At 37.2% G+C, this 15,541-nt stretch overlaps 1 protein-coding gene across 2 annotated transcripts; it reads right to left on the bottom strand.

Moving 5' to 3' along the window:
* Window positions 1–23: 23 nt before the first annotated feature.
* hexb (hexosaminidase B (beta polypeptide)) lies at window positions 24–14,033 on the bottom strand. 2 transcript variants are annotated; one of them, XM_077231065.1, is made up of 14 exons: window positions 13,689–14,033; window positions 13,350–13,498; window positions 12,730–12,795; window positions 12,039–12,085; window positions 10,576–10,686; window positions 8,185–8,286; window positions 7,461–7,593; window positions 7,187–7,367; window positions 6,989–7,075; window positions 6,702–6,774; window positions 6,148–6,322; window positions 1,031–1,121; window positions 701–805; window positions 24–326 (listed from the first exon to the last, which is right to left on the bottom strand). In XM_077231065.1, exons 1-14 carry the CDS (start codon window positions 13,928–13,930, stop codon window positions 263–265), a joined length of 1,626 nt encoding a protein of 541 aa, XP_077087180.1. In that variant the 5' UTR covers window positions 13,931–14,033; the 3' UTR covers window positions 24–262. The 2 variants fall into 2 exon arrangements, with proteins under 2 accessions (XP_077087180.1, XP_077087179.1); XM_077231064.1 differs by lacking the exon at window positions 6,148–6,322 and adding an exon at window positions 1,921–2,098 and having other exon boundaries at window positions 13,689–14,012.
* Window positions 14,034–15,541: the final 1,508 nt, after the last annotated feature.

The following is a 15,541-nucleotide window of genomic DNA, read 5'->3' on the forward strand; positions in this document are numbered from 1 at the left end:
AAAGAAGACCTCGTTTCAAAGACTTCAAATTCCATAAAATTTATTCACAAGAATAGCCATTACCATTTAATACAATTTGAGCCTACAGAGATAATCCAGATGTACAGAAGTGTATTTAAAAATTATAATCAAGTTCTGGATAACTGGTTCAGTGCATACAACAACAAATCATGGTATTGGAATGGCTAACATGGTTTGATGTTTTAAAAAGTGTTTTCCTGTGATTCCCTTTAATTGTCTACTGTGAACTAAATCCTGAAGTTCACAGGCCCTTGTACTCATGACGACAGTGGCCAACAAATAGAGGTTCTGCAGGAATGCCTCTCCTGATTGGGGGAAAAAAGGGGAAAAAAATCACTTTCACCTGTGAAATATACAAAAATATGCCTGTGCAAATCTTTAGAATTTACTTTGCATTGTTGTATGTTAGTGGAAATGGCTAGTAGATAAGAAATTAACCGAACCTGAAAACTGCCTTGGAAGAAATTAATGTTATAATCATTAAAAATAAATAAAGCAATCAAGAATCTAAAAAATAAATAAAAACAAATAAACCCAAAAATAAACACAGGACTCCTAATCATCATGACTATTACACATATTAATTAACGCAAGAATAAAACAGATAAATGGAACCACATGTTGTATTATTAGCTGGGATTGCATGAATGAATTTGCCACTTGTCATAGTTTAACTCACTTGACCATGCGGCAGCGATGCTGGACCAGACGATTATAGGCCTTACTGACGTCTGTCACGCTTTTATCACTCCATAACCTCTCAGCAACAGCACTGGCTCTTGGCCTGCAATGGCACAACAACAAAAATACACATATTTACATAATTCTTAATATACAAATAAATAATAGGTTTGGTTTCAGTTTTGGTACAAACTCCATAATTTAGCTTTCACTTTTGTTTTACATATTGCACCATTAATTAATCACTTGTTTGTATATGGTTAGTCTTTGTGTTGAAACTTGTTGGTACAGTTGAGTTATATGTTCTTAGTTAAGGTTGCAGTCATACCAGAGTCGAGGAGTGAGGTTGGTGGCATCTACATACTCTCCCCAGAGGCAAGCTTCTCCTCCAATCACCAGCTTCTTCTGTGCATCTGTGCCTGTTGTCAAAATACCATTAAAAAATCATAATTAAGAGTATATAGATTTAGTTTAATTGTAAGAATGATTAATGCAAGACTATTCAAACAGCTAGAAGCTGTCACAAGACTTCCCTTCATGGGTGGGCAACAAATTCAATTCACTGAATGTTTTACAACACTGAAAGGATAAAAAAAATGGTCCGACTACGAAGCAAGAGTTGGTCCAGTTTGAGACTGAATCTTTAAGCAGTAAGACTATATGTGTCTATTGTATCCATATGTCAAACACCCCAAACAAACACCAGAATACCACGAGACAAAGAAAACTATTTTAACTGGGTTGTCACCGAATAGACTAATGACTGTCAGTCTGTACAAAGTGCCATAGTCACGTGACAAGCATGTTTGTTTGCATATCTACTTGAGGAAAACGGGTCACTGACAATGCCATTACTATGACAAAGCTTTGGACTGAAAGAACTATTATTCAATGATTTCAGGATATGTGATGATGAATGATTGTCTAAAATCACATGCCACCTTTGCTATTCACTGTTGCTTTTGATTCAGTGTGGCTGACCTTAAAAACCTTAAACCAACCTCAATTACGTTAAACAAGAAAATTCACCAGATTGACCCATTAACAGACACAACATGGCTAGCTTAATCATGTATTGTGTGAAAAGTCAATGTTTGTTTTTTTTACCCCAAACCTTGAGATGTTGTTTGATTTAACAAATTAGAAACAGAACAGGTCGAACAGAAACAGAGGCTATCGAATAAATCCACATAATCTTTATCTGCGAATGACACACACCAGTGAAATTCTGGGGGTCGGCTTTGTAAATGTTCACCCAGTCCTGGCCGTAGCTGATGCGGTTGAGGTACCAGGGTGCGGAGAGAAGAGCACTGAAACCAGCCGCCGTTACCTGCGCCATCTCATCTTGGTACTGCGGCCGTTCTTTCCACACATGGATCTGTGTGTCGGCTTTCAGCTACACGTGTACACATACACACGCATGTACAGTATAACACAAACGGACACACATCAATGTAGACAAATTCTTATGGACTTCATTTAAGGTCTTTACAAGGCTTTTCATGCTTCATAATCATATCAGGTTTACTTTGTCAAAGATACAGAGATACCAAATTTATCAAGCTGAGACAGCACAGTAATAAAAGACTAGTCACAATAAATAGCTGCTTTAAAGTGACAAAATATAGTTATACAATATTTATATACAATATATTTAAATTATGATGACAAATCAATTACCAATTGTGATAAAAATAATTACTGTTTATCAAAATTGGCACTACATGTAATCCAAAGAAATACGCCCATGAGTTTCATATTATAAGATGCTCATCTTTGACTCTGAATCAACATGCATGCTTTCTCATTAGATCATTAGTTAATGGCATGACAACAGTTAAAGGGATATTTCACCCAAATGAAAATCCTGTCATCATTTACTTTTACTCACCCTCAAGTTGTTCCAAACCTGAATGAATTCCTCTATTCTGCTGAACACACAAAATATTTTGAAGAAAATGGGTAACCAAACAGTTCATAGGCCACAATTTTTTCCATACTATTGAAGACAATAGGGCCCATGAACTGTTTGGTTACCCATGTTCTTCAAAATATCTTCTTGTGTGTTCAGCAGAAAAGAGGAATTCATACAGGTTTGGAACAACTTGAGGGTGAGTAAATAATGACTGAATGTTTATTTCTATCCATTTAAAACTGTTGTTTCATACAATAGCATCTAATAAGATGTAGGCATGTTTTTGCAGTGATATTGGTGTATTGATTTTAACAAGGCTGGAGCAAGGTGGAGGAGGAACTCAAAAATTCAAGGTGAGGTTTTATTTTCAGAAATAAATTATTTTTGATCAAATAAAGGCGGCCTTTGAGAGCATAAAAAACGTCTTTCAAATAAATTTTTTTTTAATCTAACCGACCCCAAACTTTTTAATGTTAGTAAATAATTGCTAGTGACACTTGCTGAAACGCATTCTTTCTAAAGTGTACACGAAAAGATGTTTACAATGTCTTCAACAACTGAACTCAAGATGTGGCAAGAGTTGATCAGGGTGCTCAAACACTCTAACATACTTACTTAAAACTAAACACAACAACCTACTAGTGACAAACAAAGACAAGCTATAAAGAGACTGAAAGAATCACAATTAATCACTACAATAACTACACAGATATTACAGGAATTTCTATATATTCAATCCATGGTCGATGACAAGAGCGCATGTCCTCCATTAAAATGCTGGTGTTACTCATTAGAGTGGTGCAGGTATGACGTCACTTTGTAGGCCATCCGGCAGTTAGCCTCACACTGGATGCCTCGACAAAAACCCAATAGGATTGTCCCATAGGCTTTTGGATTAACGCAAAAAACAAGCTCTGTGATCAGCAAAAGTTTATGATACTTGCTTGTTTTGTCCATCAAGATAATTTTCACAGATGAACACAACTTTTATGAATTTTGAAGCCTAAATGCAGTCGCCAGAAGTAAAAAGCTCAAGGGTAGGCTATAAAAGAACTACACCATCGCGGGCCTTTTCAACGTCACCATCACTAAAATTCCAACATGTTTTTTTAGTTTGTATCTAAAAACATTTTCCCAGAAAGCTCAAGTTAGAAGAGTGGAATGAGTTTACTTGTTCAGCATGACGACTTTTAATCTCCTCGACAGCCTCTAGTCCTATTTAGCCACTTGTGAGCAACCGCCTTTTTTAAGACACCCAACAGCTTTAAAAAATCACGAGTGGGGTAATATTAATGTATTTTGTGTCATAGAATAAAACGTGAAAGTGTCTTGAGCTTGTGTTCACCACAGACCTTATTTCAGCCATTTAGCCAAAATCCCATTTAAAAAACCTATTGACTTAGGGACTATGGAACTGGAAGTGCCAAATCACTAAATTCGCTAAAATGCATTTCCGTGTTTTTGCCTGCAAAATTACGTCATACCTGCACCACTCTATAGACCTTATGTAGCCCCGCCCCTTTTCAGCGCTGCGCTCGTTGTCTTTTGACTTCCGGTCTGTATTTTGACAGCGATCTTGCATAGTATGAATGAACTGCTCGTAAAATATTTCCCGGTCGACATTTGTTAAGACATCTGCTTTACAATGCTTATGATAAACATTACAATACTCATGATAACATTTGTTAACTCTACAATAAGTAAATCCACTTCACCAGCTAATTACTCCTCGACAGTGATGCCATAGAAATATACAGAGCGACCGCGAAACCGGAAGTTCAAAGACAATAGGTGCGTTCCATTTGACAGGGTCCCTACGCAGTGTTCACTGCTCCCTACTCCCTGAACACGGTACATCAGTTGAAGTGGACTTCGCTGACAATAATCTCTCATTTGGAATGCCCTGCAACGTCATCAAAGAAAGGCAACAACAGGGTCAAGCAGATTATGATATAACTGAATAAAATTTTGTAATTTACTTTCCTTTCTAATTTAAAATCATATAATAGGCCTAAAGATACATTAATCACCCCAACCGTTCATAAATACTCTAGTTTGTGTAATAATAACAATATTTATGAATACTCAATGCATACGTAAACTATGAGCCGTTAGAAATTTAAATTTAAAATCTATTCCAACGGCTCTGCTCTATGGTTAGTTCAGACTGGTGACGCGATGCACAATGACAGTTGGTTGATTTTCGCTCTCCACTTCCTGTGAAGTGATGTATCGATGTTCCCTTATTCCCTACGCCGTTTGCAGTGCCCTTCGAACAGAACATGTTCATTCCCTTCGGATTGGAATCTCACTTAAGATGGCGAAATACCCTGTGAAGTCCACCTCGCAGTCCACTTACGGTCGAATGGAACGCACCTAATATTCTAAAGATGACGGCGCCCACGTTTCTCTGGTGCATAAGGTCTATAGACCATCTCTACCCAGACAACATCCTCAACCCCCAAGCCTATTTGTGATTTAAAGGAGAACTCCGGCGCAAAATGAACCTGGGGTGTAATAACACATTGGTATCGAGTCGACTGTTCTCTGGGATTTGTTTTCATGATAATCGAGTGTAAAGAGTTTTATCTCTAAAAACTGTTTAGCTTATAACGCTAGTATATGGGGCATATAATACTGTAAGTAAAAAGAGATCGCTAGTTAATACCACTAACAAGGCTCAAAATAGCCCCACACTAACACGGTAGCTTAATGAGGGTCTCTACATACAAACCGAAGCACTGAGAACTTTGTAAGTGTACAGACAGTTTAATAATAATATACTTTATAAAGACAGTACCATCGCGTATACAGGCAGGAGCCATCTTTGGGAAACAGCCTCGACCAGTCGAACCACTAACGCCGTGCTAAGTGAGCTGAACTGTGAGATTCCAAGTCACAGTTCAGCTCGTAGCATGGCGTTCCTGGTTCGACTGGTCGAGACTGTTTTCCAAAGATGGCTCCGCGATGGTACTGTCTTTATAAAGTATATTATTATTAAACTGTCTGTACACTTACAAAGTTCTCAGTACTTCGGTTTGTATGTAGAGACCCTCATTAAGCTACCGTGTTAGTGTGGGGCTATTTTGAGCCTTGTTAGTGGTATTAACTAGCGATCTATTTTTACTTATTATATGCCCCATATACTAGCGTTATAAGCTAAACAGTTTTTAGAGATAAAACTCTTTACTCGATTATCATGAAAACAAATCCCAGAGAACAGTCGACTCGGTACCAATGTGTTATTACACCCCAGGTTCATTTTCCGCCGGAGTTCTCCTTTAACACCAGGCCAGCTTACATGGCAAATGTAATTTGCACAATTTTCAGTGCAAAAACCAGGTTAAAATTTTATAAAAAGTATAGTGCTTAAAAACCTATATTTTTAAATATATTTAAAAAAAACTCTAAACTTAATAATCTGGACCATCTTTCTTAACTTTAAATTGCAAACGATCACTAGAGGATAATCAGTAGTAAACTAATGGTGCTAAAACAAACTAAATGAGACTTTGGTTGAAGAAACTAACCAGGGAAACTGAGTGGCTCAACTTTGTAGTAGTGTTGCCAGTCCTGTCCATAGCTAATGTAGTCCAGGTACCAAGGGGCAGAAAGAATAGTTGTAAATCCTGCCCCAGTCACATTCTGTAGCTCCTCCTCCATCTTGTTCCCCATCCAAACTTCCACAACAGTGTCATCCTTCAGCTGGAACATGCATAAAGCACATTATGTGCTCAAATTAATTTTTTTTCTCTCTTTTTGGCTGTTTAATTGTTACGAGGCAACAAATACCTTTACTTGCAAGCACAGTTAAAAATGCCACTTTAGTGGCATGTTAGCAGTGGCTTGTGAAAAAGCAAGCATGCAAGTCAGGCTATTTGTGATTAAGAAGGTTAAAGTAGATTAGGCTTTGATTTAAAGTCATTTGAAGTTACAAGACATTGTGGACCTACTAGACTAACAGCTTCGTCTAACTAACTAAGTTCCCAATAAGACTGTAAAGTCTGAATATGAATTTTATGGATCTACATTACTTTCTAACAGCACAAGCACATTCATACAGATAAGAAGAGATGAGCCTTACCTTCACCCCGTTGTCAAACACTTCTTGCCACACCATGTAACCTTTCTTGGTAGCAGCCACAATGTCAAGTAACCTGATTGTCATTGATGAATAATGTAAGAATAACTTTGCTAGATTGTGTTCTGATTCATACTTTAACACAATTGCTAAGGAAGACAATAAATATTAAACTATAACTACAATTACATATTAATGGGGGAAAATAATAGGCAAACTATCATAAACATCTTGTTATTTATATTACAAGCCAAAATAAATGGACTTCCTGACTTTACTGAAGCTCTGACCTTTGAATGTAAAAGGATTCCAGTTTTCTGTAGTCTGTGCCAAAGCCCTGCTGCTCCATAAACTTCCGAACATCAGGATTAGACTTCCTACAGGAACAATGAGTAGAATGTAAGTATTGTGTGATTTACAATATGATTATTGGCATTAGGTTCATATTCTGGAAAATGATTTGGGTAAGAAGCCTCTCTTTTTCGCACCAACAATTGAAGTCAACCTCGTCTCCCCCCAGGTGAATGTAGGCATCAGGGAAGACAGTGCTGATCTCTTTGAAAAACTGGGCCATGAACTCATAAGAGGAGTTTAAGATGGGGTTCACCGGCCCAAATGTTCCAGAAGGAGTAGAACCACTGTAACAGGGCGTTAGCAGACCCTTCATGCCTATGGAAAGGAGCGACAGAGAGAAAACAGTTTTATTAATCGGTAACTGAAATATGACTGTATAAATCTCTCATTTATCTTGCCCAAACTAACCATTGCCCCATGACTCTGTGTGTCCTGGGGTGTCAAACTCCGGGATGACCCGGATCCCCCTCATACGGGCAAACTCAATGACCATCTTCACGTCAGATGGAGTGTACACATGTGTGAATGGGTGATAGGCTCCCTGTCAGTCACAAGACAAATAGGGAAAACGTGATCAATACACAAAATTAAACACTTCGCCAGTCAGTTTTTACAGTGGCAGTTGGATTCTACACTCAAAGCATGTGAACTGAAGCTTATGCTTTTGATTTAAGGTGAAATGTCTACTCTAAAGGAAACTGACACGTCCTACGGCAGTATCATCATTTTGTTGTACATTTTTATTCCTTACCTTTTGCTTTCAATGCAGCAAAATACAAAATAAGTATATACATTTAACTATACATTTAAAAACTATTTAAAATTTATTTATTTTAAAAGATGCCTTCTCTTTTTTAAGTCTTTAAATAAACCTGAAATGTTTCAGTGTAATTATAGTTTGATACATTAACTTGTGTTTACCTATTTACATAATGTTAACCACCAACATAAGTGATAATAGGAGTTGGAGCCACACTTATTTAAAAAGTTTTTTATGATTTTTATGATTTATGATTCTAGCTAGGCAAACCACTAACAACCTGTATGAATGAAATCTACAATATATTTTGTGCCCTGAGGCAGTCAAACTTGAATCCAAAACAGGTCATGTGTGTGTGCATCACATACTCACCTTCTGACTTAACTCAGGGAATGTACGGCTCATATAAGGAAATGACTGATCATCCACAATGTGCCAGTGGAATACGTTAAACTTGTTCATCGCCATAGCTTCCTGTGAAAATGAGATGTCTCTTTACTGAACACTGGAATAAGAAGAATTTCAAAACCTGGGAAATTCATTGCACCAATGTCCATTGATAGGAACATTTAATTCTAGATCAAATTACAAAGCTACGGACAAACATTCTCACCACTGTGCGCTCGCTAGAGCCCGACCGATATATCGGCGGGCCGATAGTATCGGCCGATTTTAGGCATTTTCCTAACTATCGGTATCGGCATTTATAATGGCCATTAAATGAATATTTTTAAAAATGCGGTGTGGTGATTCATGTAAGGGTGCGCTGCCAATAAAGCACCTAAAAGCTGTCACAAGAACTGGCAAAAGTAATGATTATGAATACAACAAATATAGCAAGGAGACATTTTAATTGTTTATTAATAAACTAGTGTTTTCAGTCAGTGTCAGCCAAAGATGAAGTTGACGATGCTGACTCGCGATCTTCAGTGAACGCGCGAAAGAGAGAAATGCACATTTCATACGATTACATGAGTCTGTCTGTCTTTCGTTTTGAATTGTTCTGTTTAAAAGTAGACATTTCAATATAGATATATTTCAATTCTCAGGTCTATACGCTGAGTTTCGGTTCATGAGACGAGCTCCAGTTCACCCGCAGGCGCCTCCGTGTCGAGATTGTCTATCGTCTGCTATATTTACTTCTTATAAATTAAATGCAGGCAAATGGTTGATGAAACATTGATTAAAATTAAGATACAATTAATACAAAACGAAATTCACTTTGAAACGAAAGGTTTTGTTTCTTTCTGTTTGATGTCTATGTGAAAGTTTCAAAGCATTAGTGCCGCTTTCAGAGCGCTCACGTCCGTAGTGCTGAACTGTCGCGTCTGTAACATTGTTTTTTCCTCATAAATGCAAACACGAAAAATAAAATAAAATAAAATGAATATTTTGTGTAGCCTGTGGAGACTGAGAGCCAACCCTTCTTCATCCGGTGGGTAGTAGCCTACTTGTGATTTGCGCAGTGTAATTCACAGAATTGATTTCTCTGCTACAAGCCTCTGTCACGTATTGTGTGAGCTTGTGACTATTGCAAGCGCGCAGCTGAGAAGTCCTGATTATATTGTCTGCTATATTTAGGCCTACTTCTTATTTATTAAGGCAATTGGTTGATGAAACATTGATTAAAATGCGTGGCGCGAGCGATCTCCGACAGTAAACTGATTCTGCTTTGTCTCGGGTAAACAGCTGTTGCGACGCGAGCAATAACGGCCGTGTAGACACCGTGTTAAAGCTCATTCTGCCTGATAACGCTACGTTACAACATCAAGCAATATTCCAAAAATTTATATAATTATAACACTTTATATAGGGCCATTTTGCATTAAGAGTAGCCTAGTTTCACGTTTAGTACATTTTGCTTACTAATTATTTAAAATAGTATAAAAGTACTGTACATGTAATTAAAAACGTTTTCATTATGATATTATTAATTTTACTTTAGTAAAAAGATCTGAGTTCTTCCTCCACTGGTAGAGATTAGAGGAATTAAGAGTAAAAATAGAAGATAATAAGGTTTTGTCAGTGACACTTTTTATATATTTATTGATACAAGTTATGACTAAATTAAAAGACAAAGTCGTTAGTGAAGATTATGCAACAGTATTTAGAATATAATAGAATAGAATATAATATAACATGCAATGCAAACTAGTTTGGTTACAGCTCAGCTGTATAATTCTCATTCTATCATTCCCCCTGCCTCCATTACATATCTGTCACACAAGTGTATGATTACCACATTTGAGTGATCATTGCAAAACTTGTTTATAAAATATATTTATTCTGTTTATAGCTCATGTGTAAAGTACCCATCAAAAGTTTGTACACACCAATAGGAAAGTGTCCAAACTTTTGATTGGTATACTGTACTATAATACACAAATAATATTGCTACAGTATTATAATATACACATAAATAATATCGGCGATATATCGGTATCGGGCTTTTTTTACTCCCTAATATCGGTATCGGCATCGGCCCCCAAAAATCCATATCGGTCGGGCTCTAGCGCTCGCCACAATTTTTAACAGACAAACCTTGTGATGAGCATCATCTTGTCTTGTGATTACTGTCATGAATGTAAAGAACCTGACTTTACAGTCTTACAAATAAAATAACATCCTTGAGCTATTTAGCTGACACATGTCTTCACCAATTAATCACAGCCAATTTTGCTGGTAAAAAAGAAATTGCCCCTCTAGACCCATGTATGTTTTTATGTCAAGCCTGTCATTATAAAGAATTTTTTTTCAGCTCACCAAATTGGCCAAAATGACTTTGAGTGGCAGGAAGTGGCGAGATGAGTCCAGGAGGATCCCTCGATGGGCAAACCGTGGGAAATCTGAGATGACTGTCTTATTGATGTTATTCTGTTGAGAAGACAAAAAGATGCTTTGATTTGAGAAGAGCTTAGACGGATCAATAATTGATATTAATTCATACAGAAAGCCTTAGGTGTCCACCAAAGCGTTTTTTCACGCAGCTGGCGTAAAATTCCAATTGTTTTCAATGGGAGCGCCGCGTTTTTTAAACGCCATGAGCGTAACGAGCAAATATAGGTCTCTGCAGGACAGTAATAGAGTGCCGAAGTTATGATGTCACTTTGTAGGCCAAAACGCGGAAGTGAGTTAGCATTTAGCACTTCCGGTTCCCTCGCCCTAAAGTCTATGGGTTTTTTGAATGGGTTTTTGCTAAAGCGCCTGAAATAAGGTCTGTGGTTAACAAAGCCTCTAAATATTTTCACTTTTGATCTATGCAATAAAACCAGTTAAAACCTGCTTGTGGTTTTTTTAAACTTTATTGGGTCTGCTTGTGGATTTTTAACTTTATATAGGCTTCAAAATTTATAAATTTTGGATTAACTTGTAAAGATTATCTTGATAGACAAAACGTGTAAGGGTCACAACTCTTTGTTGAACACAGATCTTATTTTTTGCGATTTTCCAAAAGTCTATGGGGAAAATGCATAGCTTTTCGATCGAGGGAACCCATGTGCGCTAACTTCCGAGTTGTCCTACAAAGTGACGTCATAACTTCGGCACTCCAGATCAGTGGGCGAGGCCATAAACAGAGGGGCGTTTTCGACCGCGTTACCTGATTTGCCCATGTCACAGTGAGGGTAGGGTTAGGTGAAAGGCATCATTTTCATTGCATGATTTATAAACACCCACCAGTTTGCAAACACCCACAAATTGAGAAACGCTCAGTTTTGTTCTGCAGAGACCCCATACTCGTAACGAGGCGCTGAGCGTTATTTTCACGCTGAAGCGCCCAGCGTTTTTTACTGGTCGCCGAGAGTTGAAGAATGTTCAACTTTGGGTAAAACGCAGCGCTCATCACTGTCACTTTTTACCCAGCCGTCCAATCACAATAGAGGAGGGGCGGGACAAATACCACACTGACCAACTGTCACAACATTCTTTCTGTACAACGACATCAACCAGCAGAGCAGAGCTTTTAAAAAAGAAAAATTCATTTTTAGTATGAAACAAATTATCTGTGAAATCAGTTACAAGTAAACTGTGCTGCAGATATTCTGTATCATAGCAACGAATCGTCTCAACTGAAAAAACGCTGCGCTGCCACAACGCTCTCAAGCGCCCACAGCTATGCGTTTTCAGCAGAGCGTCTAGCATTTTCAGCTGGCTAAAAACGCTTTGGTGGACACACGGCCTTAATCAAGTACAACAATGCAGCAAATAAGCGTTTGCTTTGAACTTACAACTCCATAGTCATCCTCATAGACCAACTGACTGAATGTTTCCAGTCCTTACAACAATAAGCAGATGAAGAAGTTACAAAATGAGGAAACCACACAATGATAAAACATCTTATATGGACAGGATATAAAGACTGCAGTCTCTTCTTCTCATAATTTAATATGTTGGGATCGCATAGAAATGTAATTGAACTGCTATCTTAAAGTATATGGGGTTGTTAAACGTGGTAAGCTGTTCCTGTGACCTATTTTAAATTTGTCCTACAATTGTCATCAAGAAAATACTTTAAAGTTTGTCTGTGTTTGTTAGAGAAGTTTGTAAAATTTACACTACCATTCAAATGTTCAAAAGATTTTCTTTTTGTTTTTGAATCAAAAACATCTCTTATGTTCAAAAAGGCTGCATTTATTTGATCAAAAATACAGTAAAAACAATAATATTATGGCAATTTAAAATAACTGTTTTCTATTGCAATATATTGTAAATTGCATTCCTTTCAGCATTCATTACTCTAGTCTTCAGTGTCCTGAACTTGATCCTGAAATCATTCGAACAGGCTGATTTGGTACTCTGAACATTTCTTCTTATTTTCAATGTTGAAAACAGTTTTGCTGCTCAAATTATGAGTAATATTTTGTTGGGTTCACTGATAAATAGTAAGTTAAAAGAACCCCATTGTGGAGTTTTGCTTACCTAGCAAAGCTCCCCATACATTAGCAGCTTTCAGTACAGCAGACGGTTCATCAACTGACAGCTCATCTACACAAAGAGAGCAAAATTTTACACAGTTACAAAGACAACCAAACTATTCACTGGCTCACGCCCAGCCCACACAGGTTGATCACAACACATCTGATTGAAGAAACAGTGATTGACTTTGATAATGCCGTTTACGGCTACACTTTATTTTAAGGTGTCTTTGTTACACAGTAATTATACATTTAAGTACTGAGTAATATTAAGTTACTTACTATATATTAAGTATGTAGTTGTTAACGGATTAGGGTTTGGTTTATGGTTAGTTGCACGTAACTGTGCACAATTTACAGTTATTACTATAGTAACTACGTAACAATAACCCCTTAAAACAAAGTGTTTCTTTTTGATAACATTAAAAAGAAAAACGTAACAGAATACTTTGCATTGGTCAAATGGTACTACATCTAAAAAGACCTCGTCGCGTTAATACATTAACCAGATTACAACTCCGACAAACAGGTGTCTATTATTGGATTTTCCCATCTTCTATTGGATTAGAGAGCACTGAGGTTACGGTGTTGTGGATCACAGAGGCGGAAGGGAGAAGAGCTCACATGACTCGTCGGTTTGCAGACTCGGGTAACCGTCGCACTCCGGATCAGCTGCTGTGATCCATACCTTAAGCTCCACAAGATCGGAATCAAACGCTTTCTTTCGGCTCTTCTCGTGCTTCTTACGTTCGCCAAACATGTATTCAAAATATCTGCAAGGCAAATGATCAGTTCATGAACCCAAATCGATTGCTTTACTGTATGTTTGACGTGATGGGGCGCGCTGACTGAGTGCTATGAATCGCGCGTGATTCTGTAACTGTTACTTCCTGTTAAAACTCAACATTAGCGTCTTTCATAAGACAACGTCAGCATAAATATAAATGAGATATGTTACAGTACCTGCGAAATGCATTCTCCAGTAGACTGCAGCTCGGTCCGGCGGAGGACTCTTTCGCGTGGACGATCTGAAATCTGGCGGGGCTGAGTTTAAAAGCGACAGCGGACGACTGGAATTTTTGCGGTAGCGGCCAGAGAGAGATTTCATCCAGCTCTTTCTGTTTTCCAACAAAGTCGCCGAAGAGCCACCCGTGGCAGACGGATACCGCTAAAAACAGCGGCGCAAATTTGAGCAGAAAGTACATGGCTGTTTGTTGAACCCTGTGCGGTCAGCTGACTTGCTTCCAGTCTGAGCTCAACTGACGAGTTGGTTGTTGTTAGTTAGTAGGGGCGGCGTTTACCTCAGCTAACTCAAATCATGGGACCTATTTCACCACACCTCCCTCGGTCTTTAAAGAACTGCACATAACCAAACCTCACTTCTTTTATCTCTGCATTTGTACAGAGCAAAATGAGGGTCAATGATTAGTGTCAATGAATGATTGTCGGGTTCACTGATAAATAGAAAGTTAAAAGAACCCATTGTGGAGTTTCGCTTACCTCGCAAAGCTCCCCCATACATTAGCAGCTTTCAGTATCTACAGCAGAGGGTTCATCAACTGATAGCTCATCTACACAAAAGAGAGCAACATTTTACACAGTTGACATAGTCAAATGACATAGGTTCCATGATTTAGGCTACAGCAAAACTGTAAAGTGAAACATGAATGAAAGAGAACACGTGACCGAGACAAAGGAAATGATATGAGCAAATCTTATGATTATAACAGAGGTGTCAGACTCATAGGTCAGACTGCATGCATTTTTCAAACATTTCACTTAATAAAAACAATTAAAATTGGAAGGCTATTATCTAAAGTCATATTCCATGAATATATTGAATATATTAAAATGAGAAGTTCTACAGAACGAACTCTAAAGGAAATAATTTTAGATATTAAAATATTACAGGTCAAATATGTGTTTCTTTAGCTATTACCTAGAAACATATGTAAATTTCATAGGTAACACTTTGCAAGTCCCATGTGTTAACAAGTATGTATTAACTTTCATGAACGATATGCATTATGCAATATACAATATATGTTTTTTTTTTACTGCATGTATTAATATTTGAGCAATACAATTGTACCTTGATCATTCATATTAGTTTATAGTAATTAACTGAGCTAATAACAGATCAAATAAAAACTCAATATAAAATGTATTACTAAATGTTGAAATTAACAAAATATCAATGAATAATTACTTCTACAACATGTATTAAACTTAGTTAATGCTAAAAATGGAATCTTATTGTAAAGTTTTACAATTTCATATAAATCAGAAGAAGCAGGCTTAAACATGGCCATATTTAAATATATGCAAAGGCCAGAGCATTAAAATTACATAAATGTAGACCTATATTACGTGTTGCCTATATCCTCTCACTTTATTCGCTTCTAATTTTGAACACTTGATGATTATCTAATCAAAACAGCAATATGTATTGTAGTGATAAAAAAGAAAAAATTGAATGCGTTTCTGATTTGTTTAAATGTTTCTGTCGGCTGCATGAACATATCAAATTTGAGAAATCACGTCACTTTAAATATGCAACTTCGCCGGCTAATGAATGCATAAAAATGACCAGCTGGATATAAACTAATGGAAATAGATGGTAACAATTGCGAAAACTTTAGCTAGACAACAACTTTATTCTAGAGTTGTTGTTAAGCCAAAACAATCTCTGTTACTTTTATTTCCTATTATCACCGTAAAGCTGCTTTGAAACAATCTATATTGTTAAAAGCGCTATATAAATAAAGATGACTTCACTTGACAACATTTGGGTCAGGTTTGCGTGTGTTTTTGTC

Source organism: Siphateles boraxobius, unplaced genomic scaffold, assembly GCF_051911475.1.
Source record: "Siphateles boraxobius isolate OS27281-9 unplaced genomic scaffold, OSU_SipBor_1 16, whole genome shotgun sequence".
Lineage (NCBI taxonomy): Eukaryota > Metazoa > Chordata > Actinopteri > Cypriniformes > Leuciscidae > Siphateles > Siphateles boraxobius.

Excerpts from the sequence above, each read along its gene's own strand:
- hexb (XM_077231064.1), bottom strand. The coding sequence starts at position 13,930 with ATGTACTTTCTGCTCAAATTTGCGCCGCTGTTTTTAGCGGTATCCGTC. Across the intron at positions 10,687-12,038 it reads ATGAGGATGACTATGGAGTT|AATAACATCAATAAGACAGT; the intron begins GTAAGTTCAAAG and ends TCTTCTCAACAG. Across the intron at positions 6,775-6,988 it reads GAATCCTTTTACATTCAAAG|GTTACTTGACATTGTGGCTG; the intron begins GTCAGAGCTTCA and ends AATGACAATCAG.